The sequence below is a fragment of the Leptodactylus fuscus genome, chromosome 11 (assembly GCF_031893055.1).
Source record: "Leptodactylus fuscus isolate aLepFus1 chromosome 11, aLepFus1.hap2, whole genome shotgun sequence".
Taxonomy (NCBI): Eukaryota; Metazoa; Chordata; class Amphibia; order Anura; family Leptodactylidae; genus Leptodactylus; species Leptodactylus fuscus.
In genome coordinates, this window is record NC_134275.1 from 84,892,878 (window position 1) to 84,920,693 (window position 27,816).

Here is a 27,816-nt window from a genome sequence, read left to right on the forward strand (position 1 = left end):
GGGATTATTTACAAAAAAACCCAGGGGACCAATGGTACAAGGGACCTCACCATCAAGTGGAGCTTTTTCAGCCGATACTTGGCTATTATAGTATTTAAAGAGGTTAAGTTTCCTGATCCCTTTAAAAAGGTCGACCTCAAATTCGACCTCGTCAAAGGGGTCAGTCAAACCGAAATTAAGTCCCTTTTTCAAGAGAGAGACGCAGGCTTCACTCAAAGGCGTCTCAGTGAGATTAATCACCATATTCTCTTTTTCCTCCATTTTCTCAGGTTTTAACTTCTCCAAGAAACCTGCTTCCTCTTGGTTCCGATCCTTAACTCTTCGCCTTCGTCCTCTTCGGACCGACCTTTTTCTAAAGGGACCGATTGCTCCATACGCCTTTTTGCTGATGGATTGTCCTTATTATTTGAATCAGAATGCTGATCATCAGATGTGTCAGTTTCTGAGGTCCAGTACTCCTTCACTTTCTGTTTCTTATTATTATTAGGATTCTTAGCCTTGAAGCCCTTGTAGGATCCGTTGGACCTAGTCCTTCTCCTATTAAATTGCTGTTGTTTGTTCTTTTCACTCCAATGAAAGATTTTTCCTTGATCGAAGTCATTCTTGTCCCGAATAAACTTATCACGTTTGCGTTCTTTTATTTCTGCTTGTGTTGTTGTCAACTTTTTCTCTAATCGCTTATTAGTAACAGCAAATTGTTGTTCATTGAGTCTCGTTCTTAATTCTGTTTTTGCTTTACACAGCTCTGCTGTAACGGACCCATATTCTTCTTCGTTTCTCTTAAGACCTGGGGTTTGGAGTCCGTGGTATTGCACCTTAGGCTTGAAGAAGCGTGATTGTGAACGCGAAACGGCTGTTGCCTCTTTTTTTGCCAATTGTGCTGTCACTCCCTCCCTTTGGATTTCTTTTACTTATGCACCTAATAAAAGGATATGTTTTAGAGAAAAAGAGAAGACGATTGTCGTCCTTTGGAGAATGTTTGGTGAGTGCCCACCCATTATTTTTCTTTTTTGATTCATTATAACTAAGAGTTATGTTATCGGGGGAAGGCACTAATGACACAATAACATGGCCGGGCTCTAAGGTGAAGATGGTCAATCATACATTGCAGTAGTCTGACAGTAATGGTATGGAGGCCGTACGTCACATAACAGATATTTCGTCACCCCCATCCCCTTTCCTAAGCGTGCTCTTGGACATGTAAGTTGTCAGCAGTGTTTGCACATACAGATGTCATGTACAGGCCCCGTCATCTGCATAAATCAATATTATTTTTACAGTTAGGACTCCCAATAAGGAAGAACCCTAACCTAGTATTACAAGATTCGGAGAGTAACATGATACATATAGAATACAGCATTACATAGTATCACCAGTATATATATATATATATATATATATGTCACTACATCTCCTCTAGCGTTCATGTGCAATGTCTGTGCTAAATACCCTCCCATCCCCCACAGCACGGGCCCGAGCCCACCCTATACATACCCAGCCTGTAAGCCCACCCTATACATACCCAGCCTGTAAGCCCACCCTATACATACCCAGCCTGTAAGCCCACCCTATACATACCCAGCCTGTAAGCCCACCCTATACATACCCAGCCTGTAAGCCCACCCTATACATACCCAGCCTGTAAGCCCACCCTATACATACCCAGCCTGTAAGCCCACCCTATACATACCCAGCCTGTAAGCCCACCCTATACATACCCAGCCTGTAAGCCCCCGCACATACCCAGCCTGTAAGCCCACCCTATACATACCCAGCCTGTAAGCCCCCGCACATACCCAGCCTGTAAGCCCCCGCACGGGGTGATGCTTGTTATCCATGCAGCAGACCGGGGATTTCCACGTGGACACCTCTGTGATGTGTTGTCAGGTTTCAGTTAGGATGTGACCAAAGTCCAAAGTAACGTCTCCCTGACACCACGCCAAAACAAACAACCTGACAACGCAACCCCGGACCGTCCTGCCTGCGGCTACTGTGCTCACGGGCCTATAAATAGAGTCTGTGGCCCCCGGCACGGAGAGTACTCGCCATATGTAATACTAGACAGAAAATCTTACGTCTGTTCCCAGGGCGGCTACTGGTTTTTATAATTTTGCTCCAGATTTTGTATCCCTTTGGGCCCGGCCTATTGTTGGGGTGTTCAGGGGTGTTTTTGGGTAATGACCCATGCCCCGGGGTATCTGAGACTTCAGCAGCAGCCCCTCGCTATTTTGGCTTTGTATTTTGGCATGGTGGGCACAGAGTGACCGTTCCAATGGACGACTCCATTTATGGGCCATTAACCCCTCGGATGCCGCTGTCAGCATCTGTCAGGTTACTTTCAGCCCCGATTGTACAGAGCTTTTCTGTTGCCATGACAGCCAGGCGTCTTCTGAAGGCTCGGACCAGGCCTTAGGCCGAGTTTAATCCAAACCAAGAAATTTTCCCATAGACTACAACATACCTCCCAACCATCCCGATTTCCGCGGGACATTCACGATTCCGGTGTCCTGTCCCGCGGTCCCGGTTGGAGGGAGGTATGTCCCGATTTCAGCTCATTTCTGCGTCTGGAGGACGCAGATCTGAGTTGAATACATATGCGACTAAAGCAAGGAGCCGTCACAGCTCAGCTCCTTGCTTTGCCGCTGCGCTCCGGCTAGTGGCTGTGTAGACGCGATGTGATGACGTCACATCGCGCCTACAACTCTGTGAGTGAGACTGCGGAGAGAGCGGCGGGGAGCGAGGAAAAGGTGAGTAGAAGTGTTTTTGTGTGTAGACATTGAGGTGGAACATGAAACTGGGGGCAGATGAAGGAGAGGACGGCATGACACTGGGGGCAGAGATGTGGGGACATGATTCTGGGGGCAGAGATGGAGAGGACGGCATGACACTGGGGGCAGAGATGGGGACATGAATCTGGGGGAAGAGATGGGGGGACATGAATCTGGGGGAAGAGATGGGGGGACATGAATCTGGGGGCAGAGATGGGGGGACATGAATCTGGGGGAAGAGATGGGGGGACATGAATCTGGGGGCAGAGATGGGGGGACATGAATCTGGGGGCAGAGATGTGGGGACATGAATCTGGGGGCAGAGATGGGGGGACATGAATCTGGGGGCAGAGATGGGGGGACATGAATCTGGGGGAAGAGATGGGGGGACATGAATCTGGGGGCAGAGATGGGGGACATGAATCTGGGGGAAGAGATGGGGGGACATGAATCTGGGGGCAGAGATGGGGGACATGAATCTGGGGGAAGAGATGGGGGGACATGAATCTGGGGGCAGAGATGTGGGGACATGAATCTGGGGGCAGAGATGGAGAGGACGGCATGACACTGGGGGCAGAGATGTGGGGACATGAATCTGGGGGCAGAGATGGGGGGACATGAATCTGGGGGGAGAGATGTGGGACATGAATCTGGGGGCAGAGATGGAGGACATGAATCTGGGGGCAGAGATGGAGGGGGGACATGAATCTGGGGGCAGAGATGTGGGGACATGAATCTGGGGGCAGAGATGAGGGACATTTATCTGGGGGCAGAGATGTGGGACATGAATCTGGGGGCAGAGATGGAGGGGACATGAATCTGGGGGCAGAGATGGAGGGACATGAATCTGGGGGCAGAGATGGAGGGACATGAATCTGGGGGCAGAGATGGAGAGGACATGAATCTGGGGGCAGAGATGGGGGGACATGAATCTGGGGGCAGAGATGGGGGGACATGAATCTGGGGGCAGATGAAGGGTGTATATAAAACTGGGGGAGAGATAGAGGAGGGGCTAATAATTTACGGGTGACTGTAGGAGGATTATACTGTGTGCGGGCACATGAAAAATGAATGAGAATGGGCGGAGTCAACATAAAGTGGGTGGAGCTACATTTGCCGCGGCACGCGTAGCGCCGCACATTTTGTCCCTCTTTCAGTTCTTTAAAAATTGGGAGGTATGGACTACAATACAGAAGTGTTTATGGTACGAGCGGTCTAATAATTGTGTGTTCGAGCCCCCGAGTCGCGCTAAAAAAGCTCAAAGGCAACGTAAATGGACGGGTTTATTAAAATGGTATAAAAACACGATCGTCAGCTGCCCATAGCAACCAATCACTGCCCATAGCAACCAACCACAGCGCAGCTTTCATTTTGTAGTATACTCAAGAAAAATGAAAGCTGAGCTTTGATTGGTTGCTACAGAAAACAAGGACAATTTTACCTATTAAAACCATTTTCATAATCTGCCCAATTTTGCAATAATACCCGGACTATTACAATCTACAAATACTTCCCTGTATGGTGAACACTGTTGCTGGAAAAAATACCTGAATTGTCCTTTTTTCAAAAATTTTTACACTTCACCATACCAAAACAATTTTTTTTTTTTTTTTTTAAAAAGTGATTGAAACAACAAAAATTCCTCAAAATGATATCAATAAAAACTACAGTTTACCCCACAAAAAAAGACCCCTTACACAGCTCTGTCTACGAAACTAGAATTTCACAATGTGGTGGTGAATTTTTTTTTTCTAAAGAATTATATTTTTGGCAAAATACTAAAACATAACAAAAACTATATAAATTTTGAATTGTCATGACCATAATGACCCACAGAATTAAGGCAGACGCCATTTTTACAGCACCATGAAACCTATAAAAAAAAAAAAAAATGTAAAAAAAAAAGGCTACTTTTTTTTTTTTTTTCATTTCCTCCCAAATTCTGATTTTTTTCCCAGCTCCTCAGTACAATCTATGATATAGTAATTGGTGCCATTAAAAAGTACAATTTGTTCTGAAAAAAACAAGCCCTCCTATGGCTTTGTTAATGGGAAAAAAAAATGTTATAGCTTTCAGGAGGTGGGGAGTATAAAACCAAAACACAAATGGCCGCAGGGGGAAGGGGCTAAAGGGATACAGATCGGAGACCCACAAACAAAAACAGATCAAGCACACGAGCCCCTAAAAAGTATAGACCCCAGACCCGCAAATAAATATACCACCCCAGATCAGATGCCTGAACTTAATATGGACACCAGACCAATCCCCTATATAAGACGTTAGAGGACTACTACATACTACAGACTCCGGGCCAGAGCCCCCCTTTACAGCTACACCCGTACAGTTACTAGCCTCGCCCTGTTCCCGCACCACGTGTGTCCTGGGGTGTGCCCCCGTGTGGTTGTGTACGATTACCTCCCTACAATCCGCTCATTATGTCCTCTAATCATAGGGTGCAAACACTGACGGCCATTATTGCGTGATGTGTTATCGCTCAACGTCCAGTCCAAAAAGTTCTCTAGAAACTGAAAATCAAATTCCGTCTATAAATACCGCGGCGCAAGCCATATAATTTACATGAAGTAGTCACATATGCAAATTCTTTAAAGAGAACCTCTCGCCCCTCCTGACATGTCTGTTCTATACAGACAATTTTTCTATTTTTTTTTGTTCCTGCAGTTTTTGGGCTATAATTTTTGGGGCTTTATTTTTATATTTATGTTTTTTTTTTAATTTTTGGATGTTGATTTATATTACTATATTACAGCCCCTATTAGCAGGTGATGTCTGGCCCCCCCAAAAATCAGGAACTTTGGATGATGCCCCATTATTATTACACCCAATGGGACCCCCACTTGCTTCTATTCCTCTTCTTCTTGGCTCGGCAGCTGCTCGGGAGAACCTTCTAGACTCAGGGCCGTTGGGCATTGTATTCTGTGCCAACCATGCCAAGTAACATAGAGATAAAGCTGCGCCTCTGGGACTGGCAGGAACACACTGGATTGTGTTATGTAAGAGGAGAACCTGCGTGACTCGAAACGTCTGGAAAACCACAAACAATTACCTGCAAATAATAACGAGTCTAATCATATAGACAATGGGGGAGGGGGCCCATCCTTAAAAATCATCCCACCCCTCTCTACAGATCTAGAATACATAGTACAGCAACCATCATGGCTGGACGTGGTCAGAACTTTTGTAGGCATTTCAAGTCACCCACAGCTTTACCCCCACAAGGAAACACTAAACTTGTGCTCTGGATGGGACTGAATTTGTCATTTCTGTGGCCCCAAAAGTTATGTCTAGTAGCCCTAATACTAGCCCCTTGGTGCCACCACACATAGTATACAGGCAACATAGTAATCCCCGACACAATATACTGCCACCATGATGATCCTCATACACTGTATACTGCCACTATAGAGGTCCCCTCACACTATATACTGCCACTATAGAGGTCCCCTCACACTATATACTGCCACTATAGTGGTCCCCACACACTATATACTGCCACTATAGAGGTCCCCTCACACTATATACTGCCACTATAGAGGTCCCCTCACACTATATACTGCCACTATAGTGGTCCCCACACACTATATACTGCCACTATAGAGGTCCCCACACACTATATACTGCCACTATAGAGGTCCCCACACACTATATACTGCCACTATAGAGGTCCCCACATACTATATACTGCCACTATAGAAGTCCACACATACTATATACTGCCACTATAGGGTTCCTCCAGACTATATACTGCCACTATAGAGGTACCCACACACTATATACTGCCACTATAGAGGTACCCACACACTATATACTGCCACTATAGAGGTCCCCTCACACTATATACTGCCACTATAGAGGTCCCCTCACACTATATACTGCCACTATAGAGGTCCCCTCACACTATATACTGCCACTATAGAGGTCCCCTCACACTATATACTGCCACTATAGTGGTCCCCACACACTATATACTGCCACTATAGAGGTCCCCTCACACTATATACTGCCACTATAGTGGTCCCCACACACTATATACTGCCACTATAGAGGTCCCCACATACTATATACTGCCACTATAGAAGTCCACACATACTATATACTGCCACTATAGGGTTCCTCCAGACTATATACTGCCACTATAGAGGTCCCCACATACTATATACTGCCACTATAGAAGTCCACACATACTATATACTGCCACTATAGGGTTCCTCCAGACTATATACTGCCACTATAGAGGTACCCACACACTATATACTGCCACTATAGAGGTCCCCACACACTATATACTCCCACTATAGGGTTCCTCCAGACTATATACTGCCACTATAGGGTTCCTCCAGACTATACACTGCCACTATAGGGGTCCCCACACACTATATACTGCCACTATAGAGGTACCCACACACTATATACTGCCACTATAGGGGTCCCCACACACTATATACTCCCACTATAGGGGTCCCCACACACTATATACTCCCACTATAGGGTTCCTCCAGACTATATACTGCCACTATAGGGGTCCCCACACACTATATACTGCCACTATAGGGGTCCCCACACACTATATACTCCCACTATAGGGGTCCCCACACACTATATACTCCCACTATAGGGTTCCTCCAGACTATATACTGCCACTATAGGGGTCCCCACACACTATATACTGCCACTATAGGGGTCCCCACACACTATATACTGCCACTATAGGGGTCCCCACACACTATATACTCCCACTATAGGGTTCCTCCAGACTATATACTGCCACTATAGGGTTCCTCCAGACTATACACTGCCACTATAGAGGTACCCACACACTATATACTGCCACTATAGAGGTACCCACACACTATATACTCCCACTATAGGGTTCCTCCAGACTATATACTGCCACTATAGGGTTCCTCCAGACTATACACTGCCACTATAGGGTTCCTCACAGACTATATACTGCCACTATAGAGGTACCCACACACTATATACTGCCACTATAGAGGTACCCACACACTATATACTGCCACTATAGGGGTCCCCACACACTATATACTCCCACTATAGGGTTCCTCCAGACTATATACTGCCACTATAGGGGTCCCCACACACTATATACTGCCACTATAGGGGTCCCCACACACTATATACTCCCACTATAGGGGTCCCCACACACTATATACTCCCACTATAGGGTTCCTCCAGACTATATACTGCCACTATAGGGGTCCCCACACACTATATACTGCCACTATAGGGGTCCCCACACACTATATACTCCCACTATAGGGGTCCCCACACACTATATACTCCCACTATAGGGTTCCTCCAGACTATATACTGCCACTATAGGGGTCCCCACACACTATATACTGCCACTATAGGGGTCCCCACACACTATATACTCCCACTATAGGGGTCCCCACACACTATATACTCCCACTATAGGGTTCCTCCAGACTATATACTGCCACTATAGGGGTCCCCACACACTATATACTGCCACTATAGGGGTCCCCACACACTATATACTCCCACTATAGGGGTCCCCACACACTATATACTGCCACTATAGTGCTCCCCACACACTATATACTGCCACTATAGAGGTACCCACACACTATATACTGCCACTATAGGGGTCCCCACACACTATATACTCCCACTATAGGGGTCCCTACACACTATATACTCCCACTATAGGGTTCCTCCAGACTATATACTGCCACTATAGGGGTCCCCACACACTATATACTGCCACTATAGGGGTCCCCACACACTATATACTTCCACTATAGGGGTCCCCACACACTATATACTCCCACTATAGGGTTCCTCCAGACTATATACTGCCACTATAGGGGTCCCCACACACTATATACTGCCACTATAGGGGTCCCCACACACTATATACTGCCACTATAGGGGTCCCCACACACTATATACTCCCACTATAGGGGTCCCCACACACTATATACTCCCACTATAGGGTTCCTCCAGACTATATACTGCCATCATTTGAGTAGTTCCAGGAGATGCTGCACGTTACCTTCAGACCTGACATCAAGTACAGGAACACTTTGGGCTGAGGAAGAGGAACAAGTCGCGGTGATCAGCTGTTACCTACTGAGATAATCTGATAAGTAACAGTCAATTAAGGAAAAAAAACAAGTCGGTATTCGGTCAGCGGAGGACCCCCCTAAATATCTGGGGCCCCTTATACTTGCCCGGGAGAATGCAGTATATACAACCATACGAATAACAAGAAAAGAAATAAAACTTCATCAACTAAGAACATAAACTCCGGGCTGGATTGTTCATGTATAAGATTAGGATGTGGAGCGGGTTGGGGGTTGTACCTTGTGCACTGACTAACAATTGCCCGGGACTGAAACGTGAGGGTTCCTGCGTCCCATAAATGTAGTATTTAATAGCGGGCTGTAGGAGTGGCGGTTAATACGTGAGGCGGCCATGTCTGGACATTCCTCTCTTTATACGCCTATGCAGGAGATGACACTTTTGCCTCCTTTCATGTTCCTCGGTTTATGGAGATTTGAGAACTGTCAATTACATTTACGAGGCGAACGTTGCGGCTATTGAGGCGTTTACTGCGAGGTCTTTGTAGATATCCAGGTCAGTGTTAATGATTGCCGGACGGCGGGGTCTCTGTGACTGCGGGCAAGATGGAGGGGGTAGTGATGGCGGAGATCGGGGAACAGATTAGAAGATTCGGGGCAAACTGGAAAATGAAACAAATTGCAGAACTGATACATTTTTGCAGAATTGGAACACATTGTGTATTACATAAGTTGTCTCTCGAACCCCAATCCCGTTGCCCTGATCCCCTTTAACATGAGAGGAGAGCTCCAAGTCAAGGATTTGGGGGTTTTCTAATCTGACGTCCTATGATCGCACACTAATATAAGCAGAGCCCCCTATATCGAGGATGACTTTACCTATAGGTATACAATACCACAAAACCATATGTAGTTGCAAAACATCCCCACAACAATATGGCATTATTACGGATGAGGCAGATGGATATCTCAGCCAAGAAGGGCGTTACAGGGCTCTGTCAGTGACTGATAATTTCCGAATTTCTGCAGGCCGTGATAAGGGCGAAGCCTCTTTTTGCATAGTCCTACAGAATAACATAAGTGTCCATTGTTCCCGCAGCCCTCCATTATCTGCCATGTAAATTTCCAGCCTCAGACCTCGCTCTATCCAGTGACCCATCCTAATGAGAGCGAAGCTGGCATCGAATATACAATCGTGCTCACACAGAAGTCTATGTATACTGTCTGCGCCCCTTGTGCGGAGATCTGAGGGACTTCACAAGGGTTTTCCTATCCCAAAGTCATTATTGACGACACGCAGTGCATTGTGGGAGTCTGGATGATACTTACACAGCAGGAGCTACGCTGACAACACAGGAGAATTACACTGCTGACTGTATGCAGGGGCAACCAGGCAAATTCTAAAAGTATCCGTGTAGATGAATGGAGAATATCTCAGATATTGGCAACTTTATGTATCAATGTCCATCAGGAAAATCATCAACAACAGCGACATATACGAAGTTCTACTGTCAGGTTGGTAAGACCATAGGAGTGGCTAAACCTAAACCTGCAACCCCAGGTGGTGTCCAGAGCAGATCAACAATCACAACAAGAATTCTATACATTTCCAAAGGCATTAATGTCATTGTGTGCTAAGAAAGTATCTACAGAGAGAAGGATCAGCACCTAGGAAAGTCCTATTGTGTAAGCAACCACCTGCACTGCCAATGTATGCAGAGAGAGGCCACAAGGCTCCTTAAAGGGAATGTGTCACCAGAACCAACAGATAGATAGGTTACTGTCCTGCAGATAGGTTACTGTCACCAGACCCAGTATATCACCCCAGCCCTGCAGATAGATAGGTTACTGTCACCAGAACCAGCATATCACCCCAGCCCTGCAGATAGATAGGTTACTGTCACCAGACCCAGCATATCACCCCAGCCCTGCAGATAGATAGGTTACTGTCACCAGACCCAGCATATCACCCCAGTCCTGCAGATAGATAGGTTACTGTCACCAGAGCCAGCATATCCCCCCAGCCCTGCAGATAGATAGGTTACTGTCACCAGAGCCAGCATATCCCCCCAGCCCTGCAGATAGATAGGTTACTGTCACCAGACCCAGCATATCACCCCAGCACTGCAGATAGATAGGTTACTGTCACCAGAGCCAGCATATCACCCCAGCACTGCAGATAGATAGGTTACTGTCACCAGACCCAGTATATCACCCCTGCCCTGCAGATAGATAGGTTACTGTCACCAGAACCAGCATATCACCCCAGCCCTGCAGATAGATAGGTTACTGTCACCAGAACCAGCATATCACCCCAGTCCTGCAGATAGATAGGTTACTGTCACCAGACCCAGCATATCACCCCAGCACTGCAGATAGATAGGTTACTGTCACCAGAGCCAGCATATCCCCCCAGCCCTGCAGATAGATAGGTTACTGTCACCAGAGCCAGCATATCCCCCCAGCCCTGCAGATAGATAGGTTACTGTCACCAGAACCAGCATATCACCCCAGCCCTGCAGATAGATAGGTTACTGTCACCAGAGCCAGCATATCCCCCCAGCCCTGCAGATAGATAGGTTACTGTCACCAGAGCCAGCATATCCCCCCAGCCCTGCAGATAGATAGGTTACTGTCACCAGAACCAGCATATCACCCCAGCCCTGCAGATAGATAGGTTACTGTCACCAGAGCCAGCATATCACCCCAGCCCTGCAGATAGATAGGTTACTGTCACCAGACCCAGCATATCACCCCAGTCCTGCAGATAGATAGGTTACTGTCACCAGACCCAGTATATCACCACTGCCCTGCAGATAGATAGGTTAGTGTCACCAGCACCAGCATATCACCCCAGCCCTGCAGATAGATAGGTTACTGTCACCAGACCCAGTATATCACCCCAGCCCTGCAGATAGATAGGTTACTGTCACCAGAACCAGCATATCACCCCAGCACTGCAGATAGATAGGTTACTGACACCAGAACCAGCATATCACCCCAGCCCTGCAGATAGATAGGTTACTGTCACCAGACCCAGCATATCACCCCAGCCCTGCAGATAGATAGGTTACTGTCACCAGAACCAGCATATCACCCCAGCCCTGCAGATAGATAGGTTACTGTCACCAGAACCAGCATATCACCCCAGCCCTGCAGATAGATAGGTTACTGACACCAGAACCAGCATATCACCCCAGCCCTGCAGATAGATAGGTTACTGTCACCAGATCCAGCATATCACCCCAGCCCTGCAGATAGATAGGTTACTGTCACCAGACCCAGCATATCACCCCAGCCCTGCAGATAGATAGGTTACTGTCACCAGAACCAGCATATCACCCCAGTCCTGCAGATAGATAGGTTACTGTCACCAGAGCCAGCATATCACCCCAGCCCTACAGATAGATAGGTTACTGTCACCAGAACCAGCATATCACCCCAGTCCTGCAGATAGATAGGTTACTGTCACCAGAACCAGCATATCACCCCAGTCCTGCAGATAGATAGGTTACTGTCACCAGACCCAGCATATCACCCCAGCCCTGCAGATAGATAGGTTACTGTCACCAGAACCAGCATATCACCCCAGCCCTGCAGATAGATAGGTTACTGTCACCAGAGCCAGCATATCACCCCAGCCCTACAGATAGATAGGTTACTGTCACCAGACCCAGCATATCACCCCAGTCCTGCAGATAGATAGGTTACTGTCACCAGAACCAGCATATCACCCCAGCCCTGCAGATAGATAGGTTACTGTCACTAGAACCAGCATATCACCCCAGCAATGCAGATAGATAGGTTACTGTCACCAGACCCAGCATATCACCCCAGCCCTGCAGATAGATAGGTTACTGTCACCAGACCCAGCATATCACCCCAGCCCTGCAGATAGATAGGTTACTGTCACTAGAATTAGAATAGATGTTGGACTTCCACAGATGACATACTGATGACCTACCCTATGGATACACCATTGGGAGCCGGACAACCCCATTAAGCAGGTTCCCTTAGATACCTCTTGTAATACACGACAGTATTCTTCTGGCTGTAGACGCCGCTGACTGACATTATGTCATTCTGTAGTCTGTGATTGACACCTACACCCAGATTGTTATTTACAAGTGACTCTCCTAGTTTTACACCCCCAGGACATACTGTATGTCACAGGCAGATTATTTTTACCCTGACATATAACTTTACTTCCACATTCAATCTCATTGCCAAGTGGATACCCAAGCACCGAGCCTGTCTGAGACTGCTTGTAACCTGTGAATGACTTCCAAAAACTGCATTATAGTACATAGATTGGTGTCATCTGTGAAATACAGACAGTACTAATGATCCCATCTTCTCGAATAATCTCCTAATTTTTCCACAATTTGGCGGTGAGTGCAGGTTATACATGATATAGGGGTGACAGCTCCCAGCTATTTGTCCAGGTGACGGGTAATGGGCATGGCTGCCGCAAGCGAATGCTCCTTTATATGTATGCGGCACACCCATGTCATGGTTATGTACTTACAGGCAGGAGCTTGGGCCAGATAATGTTCTGAACACAAGTCCTGTGTCTAAGGGATAAACAGACCCTCTGGGGCCACGACTCCTGCAGAGCGTTACACAATGCCGCCTGAATAGACCTGCTGCAGACTTGCCGTTTGATGCCAGGCTAAATATACTCAGTCAATATTTGCATTCAGTATCGAGGCAGACGGGATGAACAAAAAGATCTATTAGAAATCCAGGGTACGGGGCTGGATGAAGCGTCAGCTCTTGGAATAAGACAAGGTACTAATAGTCTACAGTGATGTAATGGGAGGCATCACGTCCGCCTAAACCATTAGAGCTGCCATCAGACATCACCTATATCCCATGTGCTTACAAGAGATTAGTCATGGCAGGTCGGTAGTTTACAATAGAGTGAAAAGAGCATCGGGCGCCGCTGCTCGCCCTGACGTGAAGTCATTTACACGATCCTGAGATATATTTACAGCACAGGAAGAGTTAAGTATTGGAAATGTGATCAATAATAATAAATCTGCAAGGTAGGAATACAAAGAAAGCGTCCCATACATGAAATAACCGCCAGGGATCGATGTAGCCGCTTATCTCGGGATGAATAAGATATAAATGGTGCTCAAATCGCTATGGTCAGCGCCAGGCCGAGTCAGGGTTAGATTTGAGTCCAGATTTGAAATAAAATGACTAATTATTTATAAGGATATTGTACAATTATCAATACTAGATAATGAATTAGATACATTGTCACAGAGTTACTTTCATAGGATTCAGTCGTTACTTTGTTTCCTGAATTAGAAGAGTCCATGGCTGTCCACTGTTTGTGGATACAACTTTTTGGCTGGCCCTTGGAGTGTCTGGGGCCCGGCCCAAGGGCCAGCCCAAAAGTTGTATCCACACGCATATATTATATATTCCTACTCTTTCACTAGGGGGGGCTGATCCTTCAGTGTTGTCTGGTGTTGCCCCCTGCATTTTCTAAGCTGCGTTAATAAGGTGCCATCTACACACGTGACTGATCACGGCAACCAATCAATTGGTCAGACACATGTCTAGAGATGAAGGAGATAAGGGGCTGCCATGCAGTGGTGCCCATATCTAGGGCGAACAATAGAGGACCAGCTGAGAACACCCATCATGGCTGCACCAACAACAGGGTTTGATAGGACTAGAGATAATCATCAGATCTCAGTGACAGTAATGGCTGTGTGATAGTTACATATCGTCCTGGAATACATATATATATATATATGTATGGAGAAATACAGACACCTATATACACCTATACATATACAGCGGTCCCCGCTCCTCCCTCCAGCAGGTGCACAGCTTTTACCCTGCAGTTATCAGCCGTCTATCAGCACTAGGAGGATGTGAGATAACCATCTGCACCTAACACACAGTGATACCTGGCGGCCCCGGGACTAGGATGATCTATAACAATCTGATGTCTTATTACTATATTCCTGAAATCTGCAATGTGACTATGACACACAACGTCTGCATTGAGATCACCTTATAAGACTGCAAAAAGTGCAGGTAAGACATTGACCTTATTATTCATCATAATGTTATGCACTTGCGTGGCGGAAAACGAGCCCAAATCGGTGATGCATCCCCTTAGTTTGCCTTTTTGAGTTGCGTCTGTCTATAACGCACCGATGTAGCAGAGTGGAGGAGCTGCTCACTCAATCTCCTTACATAGGACTGCAGCTAAACAGAGTTATCAATAGGTACAAATGAGGCGGCTGCAAACTCAGCTCTGCTACCTCTGGTGTGTAGGTGAGGTCATACCAGTGAAACAGAACCATGCTGTACTTTTAACTCTTGCCTTGCTTGTTCATGATAACTGTGTGTAGTCCTATGTAAACCCAGTCAATCAATACACCGTTGTATTGCAATGAACTGTGTCAAAGGACAAACTCAGCTCTGCTACGCTCTGCAAACCTGCTACACAGAACTGATCCCTATACTATGGCCTCTTACTCTTACCATATGGCAATCAGATCCATTGGCCCTACCTTATAGCCCGGCGTCTTGTGCGGACCCTCGGCCAGGGATGCTTGCAGAGGATGGGCTTGCTGACATTTCTGGTGCTGTCTCAGTGCGGGGTAGGGGCAGCTGTAGACACACCCCGAGAGGGCGTACAGAATCAAGTTACCTGACCCAGGTAAAGAGGAGGCTCTGTGTGTCACACGCTACGCAGCAGACCGCGGCTCCTACACACAGTATTAACCCATTGGGGGCAGAAACCCAAGGCGGCGTTACTAGCAGGACGGGAATTCCTATAATCTCTACTTACAGCATCCGCAGGGGCCTCGCGCAGGGTTCTGTACACACCGGGGTCCCGGACCTCGCTCTGCTCTTGTCTTTGAGCCAAACTATAATTTGGCGCTTTGTGCTGTGTACTGTTCACACAATGCCAGGAGGCGGCTGATAAAGAGACAACACAAGATGAGTCACAAATACTGAGAAAACAAGGGCCAGATAAAGAGGCCAACAGTAAACAGGTCTGAAAACTGATCCAATACAAGGAAGCCACGTGATCATGTAATACGGCGAGAAAACACAATCCCCGGCCTGACCGCAGGATTCCGTCTCATACTCGTAACATTCTCAGGTTCTGCCATTGCACATTGTCACGAAGCACGAAAACGGTAAAGCTGCCAAACACGTAAGGGGTGATGGCGAATCACGAAGATTGTCATTGACCATAGTGATAAACCTGTATGCAGCGAGCCTGTGAGCTCCCTCTAGTGGTGGCCGCAGGGAGGCAGAATTTTAGGCTAATGTAAGGAATTTGGAATTGCAAAAACATAATTGCCAAAATTTGTCTTGAACAATCCCAGTGAAATCAGGTAGGTCTCACCAGGTAGAGGGGGTGTGGCTAACCAAACTATGTCCCAAAGTGGGCGGTCCCAAATAGTTTTAGGCTAGGGACCCACTTTTTATTATAAGATTATAAAAGAAAACTTCCAACTAAATGGAGAGAATTGTGTTAAAAGTTTGAGCCAAATCTAAGTCCTCGTGCGCACGACCAGGTGTAGATGGTAGATTTTTTTTATTCTATTTCCTATACATGATTATGAGGTCGGCCATCTTGCCTGAGCTTCGCCTCTGCTTTGTTAACAGCATTTAGTGATCTGCTTTACAGCACGGTCACGTCCATAGCCAGCAATAGTCTGGAGCCGACTCCTTGAGGTCTATGGGAGAGTTTTCTAGGCATGCTCAGTGCAGGGAGGAGGAGGAGATAAGCGGTGACATCATCTATTGTGAGTAGTGATGTAATGATGGCTCAGTGGTGTTATCTATAGAGGTGTTAGCTGCTATTGTAATTCTGTCTGGGAAGTAAAAGGAGGTGATTGCTGCAACCCCCATCCCACACCCCACAGAATTGGCTAGTGTTTGTCATTATTAGGCTTAGTGGTTAGAAAGAAAATTGCAGGATATAGAACTTTTAAAAAACATAGATAGTGACATGGAAAAATAACAATAAATTATCAAAAAGGCTTAAAAATATGGTCAAGATATGAATTTAACTTTAAAATAAGGTCATTTTTGGTGACAAATTCACTTTAGGTAAAAGATTTTGGTTTTCTCTGTAGATAAGCAGCCCCAGGGTGACTGGCAGCCACTGATCTCCTCTCTTCTATTTGACTGTCAGGCCACGGCTTGTTTCCTGAACTACACGTGTGTATCCTGGCAATCTGTAGTGAATCTGGGGGGGCAAGTGCAGGACCACCCAAAATGTAGTGAATCTACAGGACCTAGTGCTGGACCCCCCCAAATTGTAGTGAATCTACAGGACCTAGTGCTGGACCCCCCCAAATTGTAGTGAATCTGGAAGGTCTAGTGCTGGACCCCCCAATCTGTAGTGAATCTAGGGAGCCTAGTGCTGGACCCCCCAATCTATAGTGAATCTGGAAGGCCTAGTGCTGGACCCCCCAATCTGTAGCGAATCTGGGGAGCCTAGTGCTGGACCCCCCAATCTATAGTGAATCTGGAAGGCCTAGTGCTGGACCCCCCAATCTGTAGCGAATCTGGGGAGCCTAGTGCTGGACCCCCCAATCTGTAGTGAATCTGGGGGGCCTAGTGCTGGACCCCCCAATCTATAGTGAATCTGGAGGGTCTAGTGCTGGACCCCCCCAATCTGTAGTGAATCTGGGGGGCCTAGTGCTGGACCCCCCAATCTATAGTGAATCTGGAGGGCCTAGTGCTGGACCCCCCAATCTGTAGCGAATCTGGGGAGCCTAGTGCTGGACCCCCCAATCTGTAGTGAATCTGGGGGGCCTAGTGCTGGACCCCCCAATCTATAGTGAATCTGGAGGGTCTAGTGCTGGACCCCCCCAATCTGTAGTGAATCTGGGGGGCCTAGTGCTGGACCCCCCAATCTATAGTGAATCTGGAGGGCCTAGTGCTGGACCCCCCAATCTGTAGTGAATCTGGAGGGCCTAGTGCTGGACCCCCCAATCTGTAGTGAATCTGGAAGGCCTAGTGCTGGACCCCCCAATCTGTAGTGAATCTGGAGGGCCTAGTGCTGGACCCCCCAATCTGTAGTGAATCTGGAGGGCCTAGTGCTGGACCCCCCAATCTGTAGTGAATCTGGGGGGCCTAGTGCTGGACCCCCCAATCTGTAGTGAATCTGGAGGGCCTAGTGCTGGACCCCCCAATCTATAGTGAATCTGGGGGGACAGTGCTGGAACCCCCCAATCTGTAGTGAATCTGGAGGGCCTAGTGCTGGACCCCCCAATCTGTAGTGAATCTGGAGGGCCTAGTACTGGACCCCCCGAATCTGTAGTGAATCTGGGGGGACAGTGCTGGAACCCCCCAATCTGTAGTGAATCTGGAGGGCCTAGTACTGGACCCCCCGAATCTGTAGTGAATCTGGAGGGCCTAGTGCTGGACCCCCCCCAATCTGTAGTGAATCTGGAGGGCCTAGTACTGGACCCCCCGAATCTGTAGTGAATCTGGGGGGACAGTGCTGGAACCCCCCAATCTGTAGTGAATCTGGAGGGCCTAGTACTGGACCCCCCGAATCTGTAGTGAATCTGGAGGGCCTAGTACTGGACCCCCCGAATCTGTAGTGAATCTGGAGGGCCTAGTACTGGACCCCCCGAATCTGTAGGGCCTAGTGCTGGACCCCCCCCAATCTGTAGCGAATCTGTTGCAATGATGGTATCACCCCTCTGCAGTCAGCACCAGCACCTTAGGACAGGGGTAACTGCAGGCTTCGTGCTAGGACACTGATCACATTGCACATGGTCAGATATGTCCTTGCACCTGGTGCCAGCCAAGACGTCCGCTCGACTCTTCTGAGGTCTTATCATTCATGACTTTACCTTATTCAAACAAGTCTAAGCTGCAGGACTCAGGTGTCCACTTGGGTATGGACCGGGATACAGTAATACCAGGCACATTATTAACATGGGATCTATTACTGGTCTAGTGCAGCTTCCTATATACCCAGGGACAGCGCCATATACACAGCTGTGGCTGTTCCTGGTACTGCAGCTCAGTCTGATTCATCTGCACTACAACTGTACGTATGAAGGGGACGCGGCGCTGCCAGCACAGCACATGGGGCTTTCTCATGCATGTTCTTGGCTGCATTTCAATCAGACCGATTATCAGCTTGTGCAAATAGTCTGTGACACGTCCTACTGACAAGGGGAATGTAACAAAAGTGTGGTGTGGACATGGCCCTTACATGGCGTATCACTAGGACATGTCATCACTTAGGAGATCTCTGACCTCTGTGAATCTGAAAAGGAAGATACTGCAACTTCTTATTGTCTTCTAAGTATTCCTTGCACAGACAGGCCACCGCACTGCGGTTTCATAGACAATAGCCGTATAATATAGGAGATATAGATTTTTTTTTTTTTTTCAAAAAGTTCCAATCAATAAATTAGATCTCATATAGAGGGGGATTTTGGCACCAAGAGTGAAGCAGGGAGCCGGGGGTCACTCTCGGGTCAAAACCCGCCTGCCATGGCTGTCGCAGTTGCGGCTTCCCCCTCCGGAGTCGGCGCAAATGAATGGGCCGACCTCGGAGGGTGCTGCCGCGAGGCGGAATCCGCCTGAAGAAGGGGCAGCTCGCTTCTTTCTATGTAGCCTGGCGGTCTACACAGACCACCATTGTGAGGGGGTGGATTATGACGTGGATTACGCGCCATAATCCGCCCCCTCTGTGCCCGTGTGAACTAGCCCTTAGGGTAAGCTCAAACAGAGTTTTTTGCAGATGTACAAAAGAAAAAAAAGAAAGAAAAAGAAACGCTTCCCATCTCGTCCATTCACTTCAATGGGAATGAGGAGCAGATTTTTTTCCTCTGATTTTTCTGCAGCAATTTTTGGAGAAGTTTTTGCAAAAACGACTTAAAAAAAAAATACTAGCATTTTTTTTCTGCCTCCCATCCATTTCGATGGAGTTTGCAAAGCAGAATCGATTTGAAGATTTATTTATTTTTTTTCCGTCCGTGCACACCGCGCACTCATTTTTGCACAATACACGTGTAAAAAATGTCATTGAAGTCAATGGGAGTTTGATTTTTACACGTGTATTATGCAAAAAAAAAGGAGTGCGCGTTAGCTCCATGTGCACAGGCCCTTAGTTGAGAAAAATCAGATCAAGGAGAAATATCTGCTCCTGACTTCTATTGAAGTGAATGGGAGAGCTGGGAGATGATTTTTTTTGAAGGTAGATTCCCCCTTGAAAAACCTACCTGCACAAAATTCAGTGTGAACTTACTCTAACATCACTTATCACCTATGCCCATGTGATTTCAATGCTGAGAACTCGGCAGTTTGCAAAAAGTGAGTCCCTGAGCCCCCATTGACTTCTATGACAGACCGCTGTACTGGGCGGTGATCCCTCCTGTGCACTATTACCCCTCACTGGGCACTTGTGGACCCGCGTTCTCAGGATTGCTGGAGGTCCCGGCATTCAGACATTTACCCGTTACCCTGTAGATGAGCTATAAATGTTGTTATCGGGAAACCCCTTTAATAAAATCTGTATTAAGAACATTTCTCCTTAATATAACATGATCCCCGCAGATACAGATCCCGAATCTTCCTCTTCTGTCCGATCATTGCAATTTATATTAATCCAGAAACCTAAACAGATGCCATTCGAGGTCTGAAAAGAGATGTCACCCAGCTTTCCCAGACTCCTGAATAACACACCCAGCTCAGTCAATGTGCTAATGCTGGATCGGGCCGATGTCTGTTCTACTTTCTCTTCCCTAGAAAAAGGGCAGCCTTCAACACTTTAGGAACAAATCTGATGGTCAGTGAGACTCGTGTCCTCCTGGTCAGGGTCTCCCCCAATTGTGCCTTGCACTGACCCAGATTGGCCACCTTGGGGTCCAGAGTGTCCTCAGTCAAGGGGCAAATCCCATGGAGATAAGTTTTATATAAGTCCTCACGTAAAATAAAAAGACTCCGCGGCTCCAGCAAGAGGGAGAGAACGTGTCGCTGCTCCTCCGTCCTGGGGACCTGCAATATAGAGAGTGCTCAGAAGAAACCCGTCCTGTGCCCCATATCTAGACCAATAATAGGGTCATGTAAAGGGATTCTACCACTAAACAAACATTTTTTCTGATTACCACGTTGGAATGGCCTTAAGAAAGGTTATTCGTCTCCTACCTTTAGACGTGGTCTCCGCGGCGCCGTTCCTTAGAAATACCGTTTTTAACCGGTATGCAAATGAGTTCTCCGCAGCAATGTGGGCGGCCCCAGCGCTCAAACGGCAATGGGGGCGACCCCACCACTGCCCGAGGAGTCTCTCCAGCGTCGCCTCCATCTTCAGCTGCAACCCCGCCTCCTCTGTCTTCCGTCTCGGTCCAACCGAGAACCTGCGCAGTACGCTCCTGTATTGAACTACAAGAGCAAGAGCGGTCTCCCAAAAATGGCTGCCGGTGGCCATTTTTGGGAGGCCGCTCTTGCTCTTGTATTTCAATACAGGAGCGTACTATGCAGGCGTCGGAAGTTGGAACGACAGAAGAGGCGGGCAGCTCTCGGGCAGCAGTGGGGACACCCCCCCATCGCCGTTTGAGCGCTGGGCCCCGCCCTCATTGCTACGGAGAACTCATTTGCATACCAGTGAAAACCGGTATTTCTAATGAACGGCGCCTCGGAGACCACGTCTAAAGGTAAGAGATGAATAGACTTTCTTAAGGCTATTCCGACGTGGTAATTAGAAAAAATGTTCGTTTAGTGGTAGAATCCCTTTAGAGATCCCCCCACAAATCCTTAATTGACGATATATCCTAAGGATCGGCCATTAGTCTAAAAGTAATAAGTCATAAGACATTTACCTGGTCTTCTTCATCTTCTCCAGAGCTATGCCTGCTGATCGGGAGATAGAAGTCTAGCAAAGTATGTGACCCCAGGCTGATGGTGGTGACTGTGGGATAGTACAGGGGCCCGTCCTCATGTGGCTGTAAGATGGATACACAGCAGTCAGCGCATACTTGTCATGTACTAACCTTGGATCCTCGTGTACCGCACACTCACCATGATCCCCTCCCCAGGATTGTATTCGTTCACCAGCACGTGGTTCGCACAATTCCCTCCAAACACTTCCAGAGAGGAAATCTTGTCACTATAGGTTTGGAGCCAGGCGGGAAGCTTTTCGGGCACCATGCCCCGTGGATGAGGGAGACCTCCTGTAACAAGAATAGATACCCATAAGCTACAGGTCCACCTGATACTGGGGCAGCGGCCAAGGCCTTGGGCCGGAAGTGATGATGTCTAATCCGTCATCACGTGACCACTGTAGCCAACCATAGAACTCAGGGGTCACGTGTACAAGAATGGGAGCTGACCACTGAGGCTAATGATGGGCAACAGCGATGACAACTGGGACATCATCGCTGCAGGGACTGGAAACCGAAGGGACAGAAGTGACAGCGACGTCTGCTCCTATAGATGGAGGGAGGAGAGCCAACCAGACAAGTAATGGCCTACACCATATAAACACACGGAACATTCACACAGATCCCGGCAATGTCTCCTCTTCTTTATTTCGGTAATTGTGTTATTTTATGAGATTAATAATTAAAAGTGGATAAATATATCGTCTGCCAAACCAATCGCTGCTCAACGCTTTCTTTCATCTCCCACAAATTCTCAGCCCGTGCCAAGCTCTTGAGGCTACATTTGGACAAGCCAAGGCTAGACACATACATGGCAGAGATACATCGACCTCAAGCCAATGAACATTAACACTATTAACTCCTAATGCCAGTCTCTGAGCTGAGCACATGTAAGTACAATGTCAGAAAACAGCGCCTCCCCCCGTCCACATGTGGTATTGGAGCTTGACCCGTTCCCATTATTGGAGCCTGATATGGTGATTGATGGTGGCCACAACCAGGTGGAGAAGGAATGAGCAGTGGCCGTGTGCGCGTGGAAATGATCAAAATAGGAAGACTCTGTTAAAACCGTACAGAGAGCTGTGCACACACGCGGCCGCCTGTCCATTCATTCTTTGCCTTTAAGTCCTGGCCAGCGGGTGGGAAGGGATTGGCAAACTTCTGAAAACAGGAACCAGTCCCATAGGGGGTCCTACATTTATCATATAGATATGGATATGCCAAAAACATCTATGGGGGAATCATCCCATATCTGACCCGTTTCTACCAGCTATGACTTTTAGGAGTTTGTTCCTACACACCCCAGTTCTGTAACTTCCTCCCGGACAGCTGAGTCCATTTTGGCTTTGGAGCATTGTAGACCTGAGGAAGAGATGGACACGGGAAGATATAAGGTTAAAATCAGTATACACAAGAGCGGAAAGGGTCAGATATTATCAGTGTATCCATAAGCTGAAAGCCCCGGCTGATCTAGTCCTGCTGATACAGCATATACATATATCAATATATACAGCAGATGAGACCTGCTCACACAGCACATATATACAGTATACCAGTATATACAGCATATGAGACCTGCTCACACAGCATATACATATATACAGTATACCAGTATATACAGCATATGAGACCTGCTCATAACATAGGGGATAAACAAGGTGTATATGGCGTTATCCCCCTGTCTGTATATTGGGTTATGTCCCGGGCCCTGTAAGACAGCTGGGGGATGTTTCAAATACAAACCTGCCAAAACAAACCCAGATGAGGGCAGACAGGTCCTATGTACAACAGGAGAGATTAGGAATCAATGTGAACATTGATCGCTGGCTTCTAGTCAATACTTATCACAGCCATTAAACCTTATCCCGACTGTTCTTTGGATTTACCATCTACCACACATATATTACAACATACAACCAATGGCCACTTTATTAAAGACACCCGCTCTTATTACAAATAAGAGGTAATTGAATACGTGTGCTATGTATTAGGAAAGACAGCCCCCATAGCACAGGTAATTAATTCATTACTCGTGAGATCAGGGAGGGGTTAGGAGCGACCCCGATACCCACCATGCAGACGGCCCCTCACACCACTACTACAATAGATGTTGTGAAGTTACCGCACCTGACGCAGTAAATACTCCTCCTCCGCCGCGGTGATATATTCAGGGATGTAATAGGCAGCACGAGGAACCTAGGAGACAGGTCAGACTATAGATTAGGATTGTCATGACAAAGGACTGAAAGTCTCCCTAAGGCTAAGGCACCACGGGCCGTAAGAGCAGTGATAAAGTACTGTGGGAAGAACTGCGGCGTGATCGCATTGTGGTTTATTCCGCAGCGCTTTGAAGAGAAAGTTCACAGAGTTTCCCTCCGTGGACTTTCTCTTCCCATTATATCTACGGGAAAGCCGCCGGCGTATAATTGACATGCTGCAATTTGCAAAGCCGCAATGGCTTTGCAAATCGCAGGGTGTCCGCACTGAGTTTTTTTCCTCAAAGTGGGGATGGGATTCGCATGAATCCCATCCCCTTCGCTTGCACTGTAAAATGCCGCAATTTTTCCCGCAGCATCTCTGCTGCGGGCAAATCGCGTCATTTAGTCCCGTGGGACCCCGGCCTAAAGCCTCCTTGCTAATTGAGCACCAGTGCACTTGTGTGACCAGCACAACGTTCACATCTATGGGGTCACTGTAATGTGCCTACAGTCCCATAGAAGTGAATGGAGCGCTGGACATGCAAGCGCCCTGCAAGAGGCTTTAGGGAGACATTTAGTCCCCTGTCCTCCTGATGACTGGGGCAGGCAATCCGGCCCCCTGTGATCGGACACTGATCCCCTGTCCTGTTCATAAGGGAGAAGTGTCCATAAAGAGACAACCCCTTTCGGTACCTAGGATAAGTTGCCATATGTGTGTACATGAGAAGTAACACCTGGCTCATGCACCGATACCTTGTCTATAAGGAAGTTCTCCAGGTCGGTCGCAGAGATATTGGTTTGCATTTCCGCAGCCTGTGTATAGAACAAGATAGAACACATTACGTTTTTTATATATACAGACATCAGAACAATCAGCACATACATGGTCCTCTTTTATGTATCAGAGCTGAATTTGTCATGTAACTATTTCTTTGTACAAATGACTGAGCTCTGCTACATCATGACGTCCCTACACACCGTTATAGTAACTCATCCTGCCAACCCGTCAAATGGGAGTGACTACTTGGTCCAGCCTCATAACTGAAATCAGACGGATTCCATACAAGTATAGTGGTTTTGCCAGAACAGGAATTGGCTGCCACAGTCACATGATCACCTGACGCATCATGGCGGCAGCGGAGTGACCAGAGGCAGTGACGGAGCCAGACAAACATTTATAGATTTTGACGCGGAATCCGTCTGCAAAAATGGCTCCCGTTGTCTCGCTTTTTTTCCCCACTAGCTGGTTGTGGAAAAAAGAAGCGACATGACCTATCTTGCTGCAGATTCCCATTCATTCGGGCCTGGTCAGGAGCAGGATCCCGTGCGGCTAGCTGCGCCAAAAAACCACAAAAATTTTTCCACCTGTTCGAGCCCTTTGTTGCTGCAGAAACTTTCCACAACATGTTAGTTATACGTGAACTCCCTACTCGATCAGACATGGAAATGAATCAATGATGTACAAGGGAAGGAAATTAGTTTCCCGGATTTATAGGGTAATATTGGCGGCTACTAGAGATGAGCGAGTAGGTATTCCATCGAGTAGGTATTCAAAGTACTCGTTTGAATACTATTGCTATTCGCAGTAAAGATTCGATTCAGAACCAGCATTGATTGGCTGAATGCAATACAGTGTACAGCATTCGGCCAATCAACGCTGGAGGCTCGTCTGTGACGAGGCGGAGTCTAAGATCGGACCACAATGGAGACTGCTGTGGTCCAATCTTAGACTCCGCCTCCTCACAGATGAGCCTCCAGAAGAACCAGCGTTGATTGGCCGAATGTTGTACACTGTATAGCATTCGGCCAATCAATGCTGGTTCTGCAGGACGAGTAAGTGCACATTAGCGCTCGCCTCCCGTCCGGCAGGAGTCCACAGGAGGACCCCCCCCTGAACAAAATAGCGCAACTGCAAGCGCTGTGCAGTTAAAGCACACGGACCCGTTATAGTCTATGGGGTCTGTGCGCTAACTGCACAGCGCTCCTCCTAAACACTCTCCTCCTGCTACTCATGGACTTGGTGACTCTCCTTTAGTCCAATAGTGGTTTCCCCTGAAATGAGCATTTTTTCCCATAGACTATAATGGGATTCGATATTCGATCGAGTAGTCTAATATTGAGGCTGTACTGGAAACGAATATGGAATCTGGAATCTTTCACTACTCGCTCATCTGTAGCAGCTCCATCCTCTGTACAACCAAAGATCACACTATCACTCTGCAACACCCGGCGTAATGGCAGAAAGAAGCATCATCTTATTGTGATCTAGAGGTTGTCGCCGCCATGACGCCGAGTACTGAGCGATTCTTACACAATACATTTGCAGTGACCTGGCGTGTGCGTGTTACTTTAGATGTCGCAGGTCACATGGCGATTATTAATGCAATTAACACATTAATAAACATGAGCCGTTACAGTCCGGACCTATTCCATCAACCGGTGATTATTAGAATAGAACCTTTCCACCCAGCTTTCCCAAATACTGACAATTTTTAAGACGACACGCTCTTCTATTCATTGGGCAGTGTCTAATGTCATATAAAGGCTGCATACAACCACAGACCAGAGATTTCCTACAGGTGACTACAACTCCCAGCATGCCATTAGGTTGTCAGAGAATACTGGGACTTGTAGTTCTGCAACATATAGCGAACCTGAGACTAGAAATGACTGAGGTGAAGGATCAGAGCACGTGCAGCCATGTATATCACGTCCCCTCTGTATATACAGCCCTGCACCTAGAGTATATATACAGTATATATACATCACCTTTCCCACAATGCCGTGCGTGCAGTCACTTCCGGGAGCAAGGTCTGTGAGTGACAGCTGAGACAGCCAATCAGGATGGAGAATGGAACTTCCCGAGGAAACCAATGACATTTCAGCTAGAGGAAATGGGCGGGACTAAGCGCCAGGCTGGGGATTTCTCTGTATAGTCAGTGTTGTTGTGCTTGGTGGTCAGAGTACACACAGGCTGGAGGAGGAGACAAAGAAAGAGACGCCAAACACAACGAAAATGGCGGAAACGACGAGAAAACCTGCGTTACCCATAGCAACCAATCACAGCGCAGCTTTTATCTCTCATAGTACCTGGGGAATGTGAAAGCTGCTCTGTGATTGGTTGCTATGGGCAATCTGCCCGAGTATAATCTCTACTGTGCTATTGTCATATTGTCCCCTGTTATCAGCCATTGTTTTATTGCGCCCTCACTCAGTATAACGCCCCATAGTATAATGTCCCCTCCAGCTGTCCCCATAGTATAATGTCCCCCTCATGGTGCCCCCACAGTATAATGTCCCCCTCCTGGTGCCCCACAGTATAATGTCCCCCTCCTGGTGCCCCATAGTATAATGTCCCCTCCAGCTGTCCCCATATTATAATGTCCCCCTCATGGTGCCCCCACAGTATAATGTCCCCTCCTGGTGCCCCATAGTATAATGTCCCCCTCCAGCTGTCCCCACAGTATAATGTCCCCTCCTGGTGCACCATATTATAATGTCCCCTCCTGGTGCACCATATTATAATGTCCCCCTCCAGCTGTCCCCACAGTATAATGTCCCCTCCTGGTCCCCCCACAGTATAATGTCCCCCTCCAGCTGTCCCCACAGTATAATGTCCCCCTCATGGTGCCCCCACAGTATAATGTCCCCCTCCAGCTGTCCCCACAGTATAATGTCCCCCTCCAGCTGCCCCCACAGTATAATGTCCCCCTCATGGTGCCCCCACAGTATAATGTCCCCCTCATGGTGCCCCCACAGTATAATGTCCCCCTCATGGTGCCCCCACAGTATAATGTCCCCTCCTGGTGCCCCCACAGTATAATGTCCCCCTCCTGGTGCCCCCACAGTATAATGTCCCCCTCAT

The 27,816-nt window shown here is 47.6% G+C and overlaps 2 protein-coding genes across 3 annotated transcripts in view; both read right to left on the reverse strand.

Moving 5' to 3' along the window:
• Nucleotides 1–15,755, reverse strand: part of LOC142184549 (uncharacterized) — a 31,824-nt gene extending 16,069 nt beyond the window's left edge. Inside the window, exon 1 of one of the 2 annotated variants that reach the window (XM_075259480.1) lies at nt 15,678–15,755. In XM_075259480.1, the coding sequence (XP_075115581.1) occupies nt 15,678–15,682 (5 nt within the window). In that variant the 5' untranslated portion in view covers nt 15,683–15,755. Of the gene's footprint in view, nt 1–15,396; nt 15,505–15,677 lie in introns of those variants that run through there. The other variant, XM_075259481.1, reaches the window with a different exon arrangement.
• Nucleotides 15,756–20,430: 4,675 nt separating this feature from the next.
• ALKBH6 (alkB homolog 6) lies at nt 20,431–26,748 on the reverse strand. The gene is made up of 7 exons (XM_075259482.1): nt 26,721–26,748; nt 24,705–24,764; nt 23,881–23,949; nt 23,055–23,115; nt 21,893–22,044; nt 21,694–21,816; nt 20,431–20,872 (listed from the first exon to the last, which is right to left on the reverse strand). The coding sequence occupies exons 2-7, from the start codon at nt 24,753–24,755 to the stop codon at nt 20,606–20,608; spliced, it is 723 nt and encodes a 240-aa protein (XP_075115583.1). The 5' UTR covers nt 24,756–24,764; nt 26,721–26,748; the 3' UTR covers nt 20,431–20,605.
• Nucleotides 26,749–27,816: the final 1,068 nt, after the last annotated feature.

What these genes read in the sequence shown, in the direction of transcription:
- ALKBH6 (XM_075259482.1), bottom strand. Translation starts at nt 24,755, where the DNA reads ATGCAAACCAATATCTCTGCGACCGACCTGGAGAACTTCCTTATAGAC. An exon ending in AGGAGTATTTACTGCGTCAG is followed by an intron (nt 23,116 to 23,880) that starts GTGCGGTAACTT and finishes TCTCTTCCTCAG; the next exon opens with GTCTACAATGCTCCAAAGCC. An exon ending in GAGGAAGTTACAGAACTGGG is followed by an intron (nt 22,045 to 23,054) that starts GTGTGTAGGAAC and finishes TTCTTGTTACAG; the next exon opens with GAGGTCTCCCTCATCCACGG.